At 52.5% G+C, this 12766-nt stretch overlaps 1 protein-coding gene across 8 annotated transcripts in view; it reads left to right on the forward strand.

The window, feature by feature from the left end:
• Positions 1 to 12766, forward strand: part of SYNE2 (spectrin repeat containing nuclear envelope protein 2) — a 237632-nt gene that overhangs the window by 49120 nt on the left and 175746 nt on the right. For all 8 annotated transcript variants that reach the window (XM_045015450.1, XM_045015451.1, XM_045015453.1 and 5 more), the window contains 2 exons: positions 997 to 1144; positions 2444 to 3051. In XM_045015450.1, coding sequence (XP_044871385.1) covers positions 997 to 1144; positions 2444 to 3051 — 756 coding nt within the window. The remainder of the gene's footprint in view (positions 1 to 996; positions 1145 to 2443; positions 3052 to 12766) is intronic.

A 12766-nucleotide genomic window follows, 5' to 3' on the forward strand; every position in this document is an offset into this window, starting at 1 on the left:
TAAACACACAAACTTAACATGATCTTAATGTATTTTTATGGAGTATCTTATGCTATATATTAGCGGTTCTCAAACTGTGGGTCGGGACCCCAAAGTAGGTCATAACCCCATTTTAATGGGGTCGCTAGGACCAGCATTAGACTTGCTGGGACCCAGGGCTGAAGCCTAAGCTCCACCTCCACCTTGGGCAATGGAGTTCGGGCTGCAGCCCCTTCTCCCTCCACCCGGAGCAGCAGGGCTCAGGCTCCGACCCCCACCCCCAGGGGTCATGTAGTAACTTTATTGTCAGAAGGGGGGTTGCGGTGCAATGAAGTTTGAGAACCCCTGCTGTATATGCTTCATATAATATACCATAGGCAATGAGAGATACTTACACTAAGAACCATAGTAAACAAATCTCCATTTTATAAGAACATAAGACTGGCCATACTGGGTCAGACCAAAGGTCCATCTAGCCCAGTATCCTGTCTTCTGACAGTGGCCAATGCCAGGTGCCCCAGAGGGAATGAACAGAACAGGTCATCATCAAGTGATCCATTCCCTGTCACCCATTCCCAGGTTCTGGCAAACAGAGGCTAGAAAAACACTATCCCTGTCCATCTTGGCTAATAGCCACTGATGGACCTATCCTCCATGAACTTATCTAGTTCTTTTTTGAACCCAGTTATAGATTTGGCCTTCACAACATCCTCTGGCAAGGAGTTCCCCAGGCTGACTGTGCGTTGTGTGAAAAAATACTTCCACTTTATAAGACCACTTTATCGTATCCCCAAGTTTTCTAATACAATTTTTTTCAACCGTTGAGTTAAAATGTTTGGAATTGGGCCTGCTCCTATTTAAGTCTGTGGTAAAACTTCTGTTGACATCAGTGAATTGCTCCCAAAGTCTAATAGTTAATTTTTGGTTTACAGTAAAACTTTGCTTTTTGCCCTGAAATATGTGCAGGGTCTTTTCTTGCCAGCTTCTCCTGTTCATGTTTATTTACCTTTCTTGTAGAATGAAGTCTTTAAAGATTGCTTTGGAAATTGTTTCGCCAATAGAAAATGAATTCATTCTTCTATGTGACTCAAACGAGCAACTCCACAGAAAGGACATTCAGCAATTTACTCTGACAAATATTGATCTCATTTATGGAGAACTGAAGGTAAGGAAAAACACAGAGACCACATCTCAGTTTTCAAATGTGAGTACAAGGTGAAACTCTGCAAAAATAGGCATTTGTACATGCAAGAGCTGGATAACTGCATGGGACTTCTCACTCAGGGATTTGGGAATAGCTTCCAGTAGCCTGAGGTTTTTTTTTGACCCTTCTGACCTTTAACAACATGCTGCCCTCTTCTTTCTGAATAACATTGCTATACAACAGTCATACCCAAGTGTACACCAATGGTACCCATTCAAAATGGAGTCACAAATAGTCCTTCCTCATAATTGTCTTTTTTTCATCCAAAATGGCATTGGTCCCAATCTAGCTGTTTAGTATCAGGCTTTCTGAGATGAGGAAGCTCCTGCTGCTGCAAGCATGATCAGTAGCCTTTTCTGTGGATCTTACCATCCAAAACCAGCTCCCCAAAGATTCTTAGAGTCAACCTACTATGTGGTGTAATTCAGATTGCAGAATATTTCAGTAGACTATTATTACAACCCTGAGAAGTTCCCCCTGCTGGGCACTCACCAGGCTACAGTATCTTGGATCCCACATGGCCTCTGCGTGCTAAGGCTGAGCAGAGTTTAGATACTGTCTCTCTGGCACTGGACTTCTGGGCATACACTCTGGGTGCAGACCCTATGTCTGACCTCCTTCTTGGCAGTGGGGACCATACAGTCCAATTGGCGAGGCTCTGAAACTGACTCCAGTTGTCTCAAGCTCTCGAGGTAGCTGCTGCATGCCACCAAAGCTGTGGACTCTCTGTTTTACTGTTTTGTTCTTCAGGGAGTGCATGATACCGTAACCAAGTAACAGACTCTGCAGCGGGATTTCTCAGCACACCCGCATTTTACTTTTAGAGAAAGTAGAAGACTCCCCGGGTAGGGCTGCCAACTTTGTAATATATAAAACCGGAACCTCCCCTGCCCCTTTCCCCCGAGGTCCTGCTCCTGCCCCACCTTGTTCCCTGAGACCCCACTCCTGCCCTGCCTCTTTCCCCGAGGTCCTGCCCCTGCCCCACCCCTTCCTCCTGAGGGCCCACCCCCGTTCACTCCTCTTTCCCCTTCCCCCTGTCAGTCGCTGCTCTTTCCCTCTCCCCCACTCCCTGTGTGGGTCGGGAGGGACTCACCTGCAGAGCACGCAATGCAACCGAGAGCCGATCACCATTACAGCTTCTTTTTAGCTGATTGGCTGGGCCTGGGGCTCATTTTTTTTCCAGCTCTATGTTTTGCTTGGAATATGAGATACAATTTCTCTTTCACTTTGCTAAACCTGCTGTGGTTCTCTCAATTTCAGAAGGTCCAGAGCTGTATAGTAAATCAGATTGAATTATGCAAACAACTGGAAAACCTAGACAGCTCAACAGGAGATGAATTTAACCTAATAGATTTGCAAGCAGCACGTGAGATTATGCTTAAATATAAAAGGCAGTTTGAAGAAATGAATCATAAAATGCAGGCCAGTGAAATGGTCCTCAAAGAACTAGAAGCTTTTCTGGCCTCATTGAGAAGAGTTAAACTTTCTATTGAGCATGCAACGGACTCTTCAATTTCTGACAAACCTGCGGTGCAAGGAAACACATCAAAAGAAGCTGTGCAGCAAGAAGTTTCTCTGATGAAAGAAAAGGCTAAATGTTTGGATGAGCGCTTGCAGATGGTTGATATCTACTTGGAAGATGCTGAATGCGGGGGAAAGACTTGCTGTGAAAAACTCATTGCGGCTTTATCTGAAAAGGCAAACAAGACTTTTGCCCATCTGAGTAAGCAGGAACTCATCCAAGAAAATGAGTTACAGGAGATTTTTTCCACAAGAAATAACGAACTCTTAAAAAATGTTCAAGATCTACACAATAAGATTAATAAAATAGGCTTGAAGGACCCAACAATTCCTGCTGTTCAACAAAGGTGAGTGTGTTTATTGGAGCTTTTTTAGATCCTTAGTTAATAATTTCAATAAGTTCTGTTGGTCTGGTCTCTATGGCTCCAATCCAGCAAAGCACATAAACTTGTGTGTAACTTTACAGCATAGTCCCATTGAAGTCAACTGATTGTCATGTTGGATCAGGGACGGCATTGTTTAAAAAGTCTTCTCCATGATATTACTTCTTTAACCCCATGCTGCTACACTTTGTTTGCTTGAGGGAGTTGGGAGGGTTGAATCATTAGCTATAATGACCACCTCTGTTAGCAGTGAGTTTGCAATTTACAAATGCTGCCAAGTAGAGTTATACTATATATTGCTAAACGGTGATACATATTTTGTAGAAACTTTGTGTGTCAAAAGTCAGTGCATATCACATACAGCAAACTGAGAATTTTTCTAAAATGATCCGCATCTTCTCCTATTAACTTATGGCATTTATATATTTGAGGTGGGTCTCTTCTCCCCTTCAGGAAAATTCATTCACCATGTATCACACAGGGATTTGATACATTTTGATCAATACTAATTTATATCCATTGCTTTATTCATGAAATCCATACATTGCCACGCTTTTCATTGAATAGGGCACCTTAACTGAGATTTTAAATTGGCCAGAGTGTCACTTAGTAGTCAAAGGCACTATAATTAGCTACATTAATATAGAACCTATTGGCCTGTGAAATTTTGGATTAGATCCTCAGATGGTGTAAATTGTTACAGCTCCACTGAAGAACTGTGCCAGATTACACCAGTTGAGGATCTGACCTTTCTACAATTAAGCTTTCTGTTTAGAGCTCGACTTTTCTAAATGTTCTGAAATCTACAGTGTTACTTGGATTGCCTTGAAATTTGGAGTGCTTCAGGGGTCACCGGCGCTAGGCATAAGCAGACTGAGGGCAGGTCTTCACTACCCGCCGGATCGGCGGGTAGAGATCGATCTATCAGTGATTGATTTATCCCGTCTCATCTAGACGTAGATAAATTGATCCCCGAACGTGCTCCCCGTTGACTCCGGAACTCCAGCTCGTGAGAGGCAGAAGTGGAGTCGACAGGGGAGTAGCAGCGGTTGACTCGCCACCGTCCTCACGGCCACGTAAGTCGACCTAAGATACGCCGACTTCATCTACGCAAAGTTGCATATCTTAGGTCAACCCCGCCCCCCCTTAGTGTAGACCAGGGCTGGGTCTATGTCTCCTCTACAGCCTACGTTGGAAAAACTTACGTCGCTCAGGGATGTGAATATTCCACCCCCCTGAGCGACATATGTTACACCGACATAAGTTATGCCACTTGCAGAGGTGTTTTTTTTAATGCTGTTGGGAGAGCTTTCTTCCATTGCCATAAAGTGTCTTCACCTGATGCTCTTCAGTGGTGCAGCTGTATCAGTACAGCTGTGCCACTGCAACGAGGTACATGTAAGCAATTACTTAGGACCCCGAACGGATCAAAGGGGTCTCCTATTATTAGTATGTGTTGTGTGTGTGTGTGTGTGTGGGCAAAATATTCCTGTTTAGGGTTTCCAATGGACTAGCACCAGTACTTCACGGGGTTCTGCTAGTGACCCAAATTTGGGGCCATTTCACCAAGCGGGTCCTGAGAAAAAAACATCTTTTTTTAAAATTGAGAGATTCTTGCAAAGCTATTTTGGGTCACAGATAGAGATCAGACAAGGGCTCTGATCATCGCACAAGGGTGTCCAGTGCTCAAGGGTCACTCCAACAGAGGGCATGCACCCACCCGTCCTTTGGGGGGAAATCAAATTAAAAGGATTTTCCTTCTCCAGTTTGGCTTGTCACAAGCATCCTGCACTAATTCTTCTTCGAGTGATTGCTCCTATGCATTCCAGTTAGGTGTGCGCGCCGCGCGTGCACGGCTCTTCGGAACATTTTTACCCTAGCAACACTCGGTGGGTCGGCTGGGCGCCCCCTGGAGTGGCGCCACTATGGCGCAGGATATATACCCCTGCCGACCCATCCGCTCCTCAGTTCCTTCTTCCCGCCCGTGACGGCCAGTTGGAACAGTGGAGCGCAGCTTAACTGACCTCCACTTCCCTAGCTACTCGTAGTTTTTCTCGTTCTGTTTACAGTTGTAGTTAACTTTATTTTGTTTGTAGAATAGTATTTATTTTACAGGGGTTCGGGGTTTATCCCCGTCCCCTCACCCGGTACCGGGTCCGATGCCCGGTCCACAGGGTTGTGTAATGCTCGGCCGGCCATAAGCCGCTGCCGACAAGAGATCCTCTCTTAAGTGCCTCGAGGGATCTCACCACACAGATAAGTGCCGCTTTTGTGAGGCCTTTCATCTGAGAACAAAGGGGAGCGGGGCTTTCCCCTCAAGCAGCTCCTGAGGGAGGCAGCTCTTGCTCCTCCGCTCTCGGCGCCGAGCGCTGGTTAATCTTCAAGGAGCGCTCCCTCGGCACCGGATCGCCGGTACCGCTAAGGCCTCTCGGCACCGACCGTCGCCGACGTCCCTGCTCCGCAGCTGAGCGCGATGCTCAGTCGGATCGCCCGGCACCGATGTCTGCCACGGCACCGACAATATCCGCACCATTAACTCCGGCCAGGCAAGAGCCGTCGAGTCCGGTGCTGGAAAGCTCCCCGGTACGAACCGTGGTCGAGCTCGCTACGAAGCTGCGTCCGAGCCGCCTGCTCCGCAGCCGAGCGCTATGCTCAGTCGGCTCGCCCGGCACCGATGTCTGCCGCGGCCCCGACAATATCCGCACCATTAACTCCGGCCAGGCAAGAGCCGTAGAGTCCGGTGCTGGAAAGCTCCCCGGTATGGTCCGTGGTCGAGCTCGCTCTGAAGCTGCGTCCGAGCCGCCTGCTCCGCAGCCGAGCGCTATACTCAGTCGGAGCACCCGGCACCGATGTCTGCCGCGGCACCGACAATATCCGCACCATTAACTCCGGCCAGGCAAGAGCCATCGAGTCCGGTGCTGGAAAGCTCCCCGGTACGGACCGTGGTCGAGCTCGCTATGAAGCTGCGTCCGAGCCGCCTGCTCCGCAGCCGAGCGTTATGCTCAGTGGGATCGCCCTGCACCGATGTCTGCCGCGGCACCGATGATATCCACACCATCAACTCTGGCCAGGTAAGAACCATTGAGTCAGGTGTTGCAAAGCTCCCCGGTACGGACCGCGGTCGAGCTCGCTAGGAAGCTGTGTCCGAGCCGCCTGCTCCGCAGCCGAGCGCTATGCTCAGTCGGATCGCCCGGCACCGATGTCTGCCACGGCACCGACGATATCCGCACCATCAACTCCGGCCAGGTAAGGACCGTCGAGTCCGGTGCTGGCTAGCTCCCCGGTACGGACCGCGGTCGAGCTCACTCTGAAGCTGCATCCGAGCTGCCTGCTCCGCAGCCGAGCGCGATGCTCAGTCGGATTGCCCGGCACCGATGTCTGCCGCGGCACCGGCACTATCCGCACCATTAACTCCGGCCAGGCAGGAGCCGTCGAGTCCGGTGCCGGTAAGCTCCCCGGTACTAACCGTGGTCGGGCTCGCTAGGAAGCTGCGTCCGAGCCACCTGCTCCGCAGCCGAGCGCTATGCTCAGTCGGATCGCCCGGCACCGATGTCTGCTGTGCACCGACGATATCCACACCATCAACTCCGGCCAGGTAAGGACCGTCGAGTCCGGTGCTGGCAAGCTCCCCGGTACGGACCGTGGTCGAGCTCGCTCTGAAGCTGCGTCCGAGCTGCCTGCTCCGCAGCCGAGCGCGATGCTCAGTCGGACCACCCGACACCGATGTCTGCCGCGGCACCGACAATACCCGCACCATTAACTCCGGCCAGGCAAAGCCGTCGAGTCCGGTGCGGGAACGCTCCCCGGTACGGCCCGTGGTCGAGCTCGCTATGAAGTGGCGTCTGTGGTGCGAGCTGTGGTCGAGCTCACTATTCCCTCCACGCCGGAAACATTTCCACAGTGAGGGAGTTGCTGGCGAGGGCAGAGCCTGCGCTGCCTCAACCCCCGGCACCGCCGGTGCGGGTTACATAGTCAATCGGCAAGCCTGCCTTGATCAGTCCACCCTCCGTCGGCACCGCAGAGCGGCACCGTTTACGATCGCGGTCCCGCAGATGTTCTCGGTCCCGCCGATCGAGGTCCCGACGCCGCTCTCAGTCTCGGCACCGTTCTCCATGTCGGTACCAGTAGTACTCGCGGCACCGGTCAGCGTCCCGCAGCACCGATCCATCCCGGTACCGATCCCGGGCGCAGCGTCGAGTGACGTCAGTTACAGACGCAGACTCTACCATGGGCTTTTCAGCTCCTCCAGGGCCATCCAGACACGCATCAGTGTCGTTCCGTGCGGACGCTTCCTATGCGTAGAACTCTGTTTTCCGATGGGCCCTCCAGAGTCTTCCAGGAGACCTATCAGTGGTCATTCTGGACGCCTTGGGTGTCCTACCACGCCAGCGGCGTACCAGTGATCCCATCTCGCTCCGCTCCGTCGGAGCTCTGGGTGCCAGAGGTGACAATTAGCTGTCCCCCTCCGACCGGTATGGAGCAAGCCCCGGTTCATCCACCGGGCTCCCCGATCCCGCCGGATCAGGAGGTCGTCCAGGAGCGTGAGCCCACACAGGACCCGCTTCTCCCTGGCCTTTCTTCTTCCTCCTCCCCGGATAGGGGGGGCAGGAACATACTCCTCGGGCCCTCCTCTAATCCAAACGCACCAGCCCCTATATCTAAGGAGGCTAGGCGTATGGTCTTACTGGGCCGTAAGATATACTCGGCGGGGGCCCTGCAACTTCGTGTGGCAGACTGGCAAGCCCTGCTTAGCCACTACTATGGGTGGCAGCCAAATTTACAGAGGCGGTTCTTCAGAACTCCCGCTCTGGCCTCGGGGGTGGCCACAAGATGGCTCCAGTTATCGAGCCTTCCCTCGCAGCTGCGGCACACTGTACAGGACTTGCCCTTCAATGACAAAGGCCTGTTCCCTGGAAACACTGGCCCTAAGCGGCAAAGCCTAGAGGGCAGCAGGGTCGCTTTGAGCTCTCTCCCTGTCGGCATACACATGCCGGTAATTCAGAACCGACATTGCCGTCCCCAGCGTATCCGCTCTTTCCCTGCGCCTTGCCAAAGTCAGTACTTTGCCAGCGGGCGTGGCTTACGCGGTCGTGGGCGTCAATCCGGACCCCAAAGGTACAGGAGGTACCTAAGGACGAAACCTATCCCCTAGGCGAAGGGAGGTCTCAGACCTATCCTAGACCTGCGGGACCGTGACAAGTCACGATGCGGATAAGTTCCGCACGGTACCCAGGGGGGACGTCAATCCCATCCTTGGATCCCGGAAACTGGTACGCCGCCCTCCATATGCAGGGCGCATGTTTCACATCACTATTTCTTCTCCACACAGAAAGTGCCCTCGTTTGGGGCCTACCGTCGTTTCCAGTATACGGCCCTCCCGGTTGGCCTCTATACAGCCCAAGTGTATGCAAAGTGCATGGCTGTAGTCGCCGCGTCTCTTCGCCACCGTCGGATACACGTTCTCCGTATCTAGACGATTGGCTCATTCAAGGGACCACCAGGCCCAAGTTACCAGTCGTGTGGGCATCGACACGGACCTATTCCCGTGTCTAGGCCTGATGATCAATGGAAAAATCCACTCTCATTCCCACACAGGGAATAGAATTCATTGGGGCCGCCCTGGCCTCCAGTCTCTCCAGAGCCTGCTTACCTCAGCCTCGGTTTCAGGCGAGGGTAACGATTGTACAAGGCCTACGGTCCTTCCCGACAACTTTGGCTCGCACTTGCCTAGGTTTCCTGAGTCACACGGCTGTCTGCACGTTTGTAACCGAACATGCCAGGCTTTGCCTCCGTCCACTTCAATTGTGGCTCACCTGGGTGTACCACCCGGGCAGAGATACCATACTCGTGGTCGTCTCGTTCCCCCCGAGCATCCTAGGCTCCCTCGACCGGGAGTCAGCGCCCTCCCTGGTGTATCCAGGCAGGCTGTTCCATTCACCCCTCGGGGTCCCTCCGGACAGACACCCCATCTCTCGGCTGGGTGCTCCCCTGGCTCGGCTTCGCACTCACGGCCTTCGGTCGGCGCGAGAGATGGCCTTACACATCAATGTCCGAGAGCTGAGACCGCTCTGCCTTGTGTACCAGGCGTCTCAGCTGGCGGATCGCCTCAGCAGATCCTTCCTGTCTCGCAAGTGGTCGTTTCCTCCGGACATTATCCATTCCGTTTTCCGGACGTGGAGCTTTTCCCGCATAGCCTCCTCGCTCTCGCAAGAACGAAGAGAGAAAGAAGTTCTCCTCGTTCCAAGGCCTCTCCCCAGGCTCGGTCTTGGGGGGGTTTCCCTGAGGCCGTGGATCAGCCATCTGCTGTACGCCTTTACACTGTTCCCGCTGGTTCACAGGGTCCTGCTAAAACTCCGCAGGGACAGACCGCACCTGATCGTGATCGCTCCAGCGTAACCCGGGCAGCACTGGTGCACCATGTTGCTACACCTGTCGGTAGCCAACCCTCTTTGCCCCGACCCCGTGTCGCGGGATCACGGCGAGCTTCACCACCCGGACTTGTACTCCCTGCACCTCACAACAGGGCTGCTGCGTGGCTAACCCGTTCCGAGTTACGTGGTTCTGCCTCGGGTCTACAGGATTCTCCGGGGTGGTAGAAAATCTTCCACTCGGTTAATGTATCTGGCGAAGTGGACGCGTTTCTCCTGCTGCTTCGAAACACTCAATGTTTCTCCCGCCGAGGTCCCGATCCATTCCATCAGGTTCCTCAGGGCTTGGAGTGTTTATACCCCCCAAGTGGGGCCCCGCCATAAACCTGGGTCCTCAACCTGGTTCTAACCAGTCTATGCCTGCCCTATTTGAGCCAATCTCAGCATGCTCATTGATATACCTGTCCTGGGAGACGGTTTTCCTGTAGCCTTTCAAACGGCCAGACGAGTCTCCGAGATTCAGGCTCTCACAATAGGCCCACAGTATAATGTGTTCCTCTAGGACAAGGGCAGTTCTTACCACGTCCGCCCTGCCTCCCTAAGGAGGTGTCGGCCTTTTATATCTACCAGGATGTCTTCCTTCAGGTCTTCTTTCCGAAGCCACTCTCATTGCAAGGAGAACAACAATTGCACTCCTTCGACGTCCGTAGGGTGTCCGCAATCTATATCTGGCAGACAGAGCCCTCTCGTAATGCCCCCAAACCGTTGTCGTACCGGCATACCGGACAAAGGGCTTACCTGTCTCCTCCTAGAGGATTTCATATTCAATGACGTTGTGCATCCGCACCTCCTGGATTTTTGGCCCATGTTCCATGGAGCCATCTTACTGCACATTCCACCAGGGCTCAGGCTTCTCTGCTGCCTTCCTGGCTCACATACCCTTTCAGGGGATGTGTCGTGCAGCTCCCTGGTCCTCGATCCACACTTTTGACTCATTGGTCCAAGAGTCCATAGCTGATGCAGCCTTTGGCTTAGCAGTTTGCATTCAGCAACATCTAACTCCGACCCCACCGCCTACGTAAGGCTTGGGAATCACCTAACTGGAATGCATAGGAGCAATCACTCGAAGAAGAAAAGACGGTTACTCACCTGTAGTAACTGTTGTTCTTCGAGATGTGTTGCTCCAATCCATTCCAGACCCGCCCTCCTTCCCCACTGTCGGAGTAGCCGGCAAGAAGGAACTGAGGAGCGGATGGGTCGGCAGGGGTATATATCCTGCGCCATAGTGGCGCCACTCCAGGGGGCGCCCAACCGACCCACCGAGTGTTGCTAGGGTAAAAATGTTCCGAAGAGCCGTGCATGCGCGGCGCGCACACCTAACTGGAATGGATAGGAGCAACACATCTCGAAGAACAACAGTTACTACAGGTGAGTAACCGTCTTTTCTCGTGTCAAATTGATGATATTGAGCATGCGGGGACAGAGGAGTGCAGAGCCTGCAAAGTTTCACACTAGCTGCAGACCTCAAGGGGATGAGCAGTAGTCCTTTGAACCTGACCTTTGAACCTAGCTAGCATCAGGTGGAGTCCCACCTTGGGCTGAAATATGGAAAAGGTTAGGAGGCTGTTGCTGAAATCTGTCACTGCGGTATGCCTAGAAATTCAGTAACTTTTTTTAAAATTTAGATATGCAAATGATTGCTGACAGGGGAGGGGCATTTTAGGGGTGGAAGAGTGGGGGAAAAAGGGGCAATAGGAGGTTGGAGCAGCATCAAGTGGATAGGGATAAATGAGGATGGGTGGTATGGAAGGTGAGAGGGGTTGGGGGGCCCAGGTGAAGGGAAGGGGAGCAGGTTGAGTGTCAGAGGACCTGGGGGACAATAGTGGCAGGCCTGCCTGTCAGCCCGAGATTCTCCCCTGCTGTGTGTGTGTGTGTGTGTGTGCGCGTCAGAATTGGAGGGGGAGAGTCTGAGCCCCTCTCCCTACTCCCCCATGTGAGCTGGAATCTGGGTGTCCCTGTCTGAGCCCCACTCTCTGCCCCCCTGTGAGTTGGCCAGTATATGGGACCCCTGCCTATCTGTGGGGGTCTGGCCCCCATCCCTGATCTCTCCATGTGAGCCAGGCTTGCTTTTCCAGGGGTGTCTGAGCTCCTTTCCTGCCCCCACTTCAGGAGCTGGCGGTTCCTGTCCCCCAGGGGTGCCTTAACCCCCTGCCCCCTATGTGTGTGCCAGGAACTGGGGGGGCCCAGTGGCCCTGTGGGGGATCTGAGCCCATCTCCCTGCCCCCCACCCGCTGCATGTGAGCTGGGATCTGGGATTCTTTGCTCTCCAGTGATATCTGAGCCCCACTCTCTGCCTCCATGTGTGTGCCAGAATCTGAGGGCCCCTGCCCATCTGTGGGGGTCTGACCCTCACCCCCTCACTCCACCCATGTGATCCAGGTGATGAGATGGGGGTTTGCTTTTCTGGGGGGTCTGAGCCCCTCTCCCTACCCATCCGATGTGATCTGGGAGTCTCGGCCCCCATTGTTGGTGTCTGAACCCCACTCCATGTCTGCCATGTGTGTGCCAAGATCTGGGGGCTCCTGCTCATTTATTGGAGTCTTACCTCCCCTTCTTTGCCTCCTCGCATTTGAGCCAGGTTCTCGAGGGGTCTTGCCTTTCTGGGGGTACGTTAGCCCCACTCCCTAAACCCTTCTTGTATTCTGGGGGTGTGCAGGAGAGAGACACGCCAGTCTTCTCTTACATGCTTAAAGTTACTGTAACAACCATATAATAAAATTGTTCAAGTTTTGGGACATAGCCCATAGGTGAGATTTCTCCCACCAGCCCTGTTAGTAACTCACTCACTCATGCCCGTCACATATGGCTAACATCTCAAAGCATGACCATTATCCCCATTCCACTATAACAAAATGTACAGGAATGGGAGGAGCACTGAAGAATCACATAGCAATCGTGTGGCCTCATGGAGAGACAGGACTATTCCTAGCTTTGCCACTGGCCTGTTGAGTGACTTGGGCAAGTCACTTCACTCTCTGCGTCTTGGTTTCCTGTCTGTAAAATGAGGGTAATGATGAAAAGTTTGTTGAATTCCGCTGAGGGAAAGCACTATATAAAAGCTAAGTCTTTTGGTTATTTCCTATCCACAGTAGCAAACATCAACTGTGCACATAGGTGAGACCTACAACTATCTAAATGATCACTCCTACCAACAAACATTTATCTTTCTCTTTAAAAAAAAGTAGGAAATTAAACGGCAAAAAACTGTTTTAATGCAGAATTAAGGCTGCCTGGTGATAGCTTGTGCCCTT

Source organism: Mauremys mutica, chromosome 4 (genome assembly GCF_020497125.1).
Source record: "Mauremys mutica isolate MM-2020 ecotype Southern chromosome 4, ASM2049712v1, whole genome shotgun sequence".
NCBI lineage: Eukaryota > Metazoa > Chordata > Testudines > Geoemydidae > Mauremys > Mauremys mutica.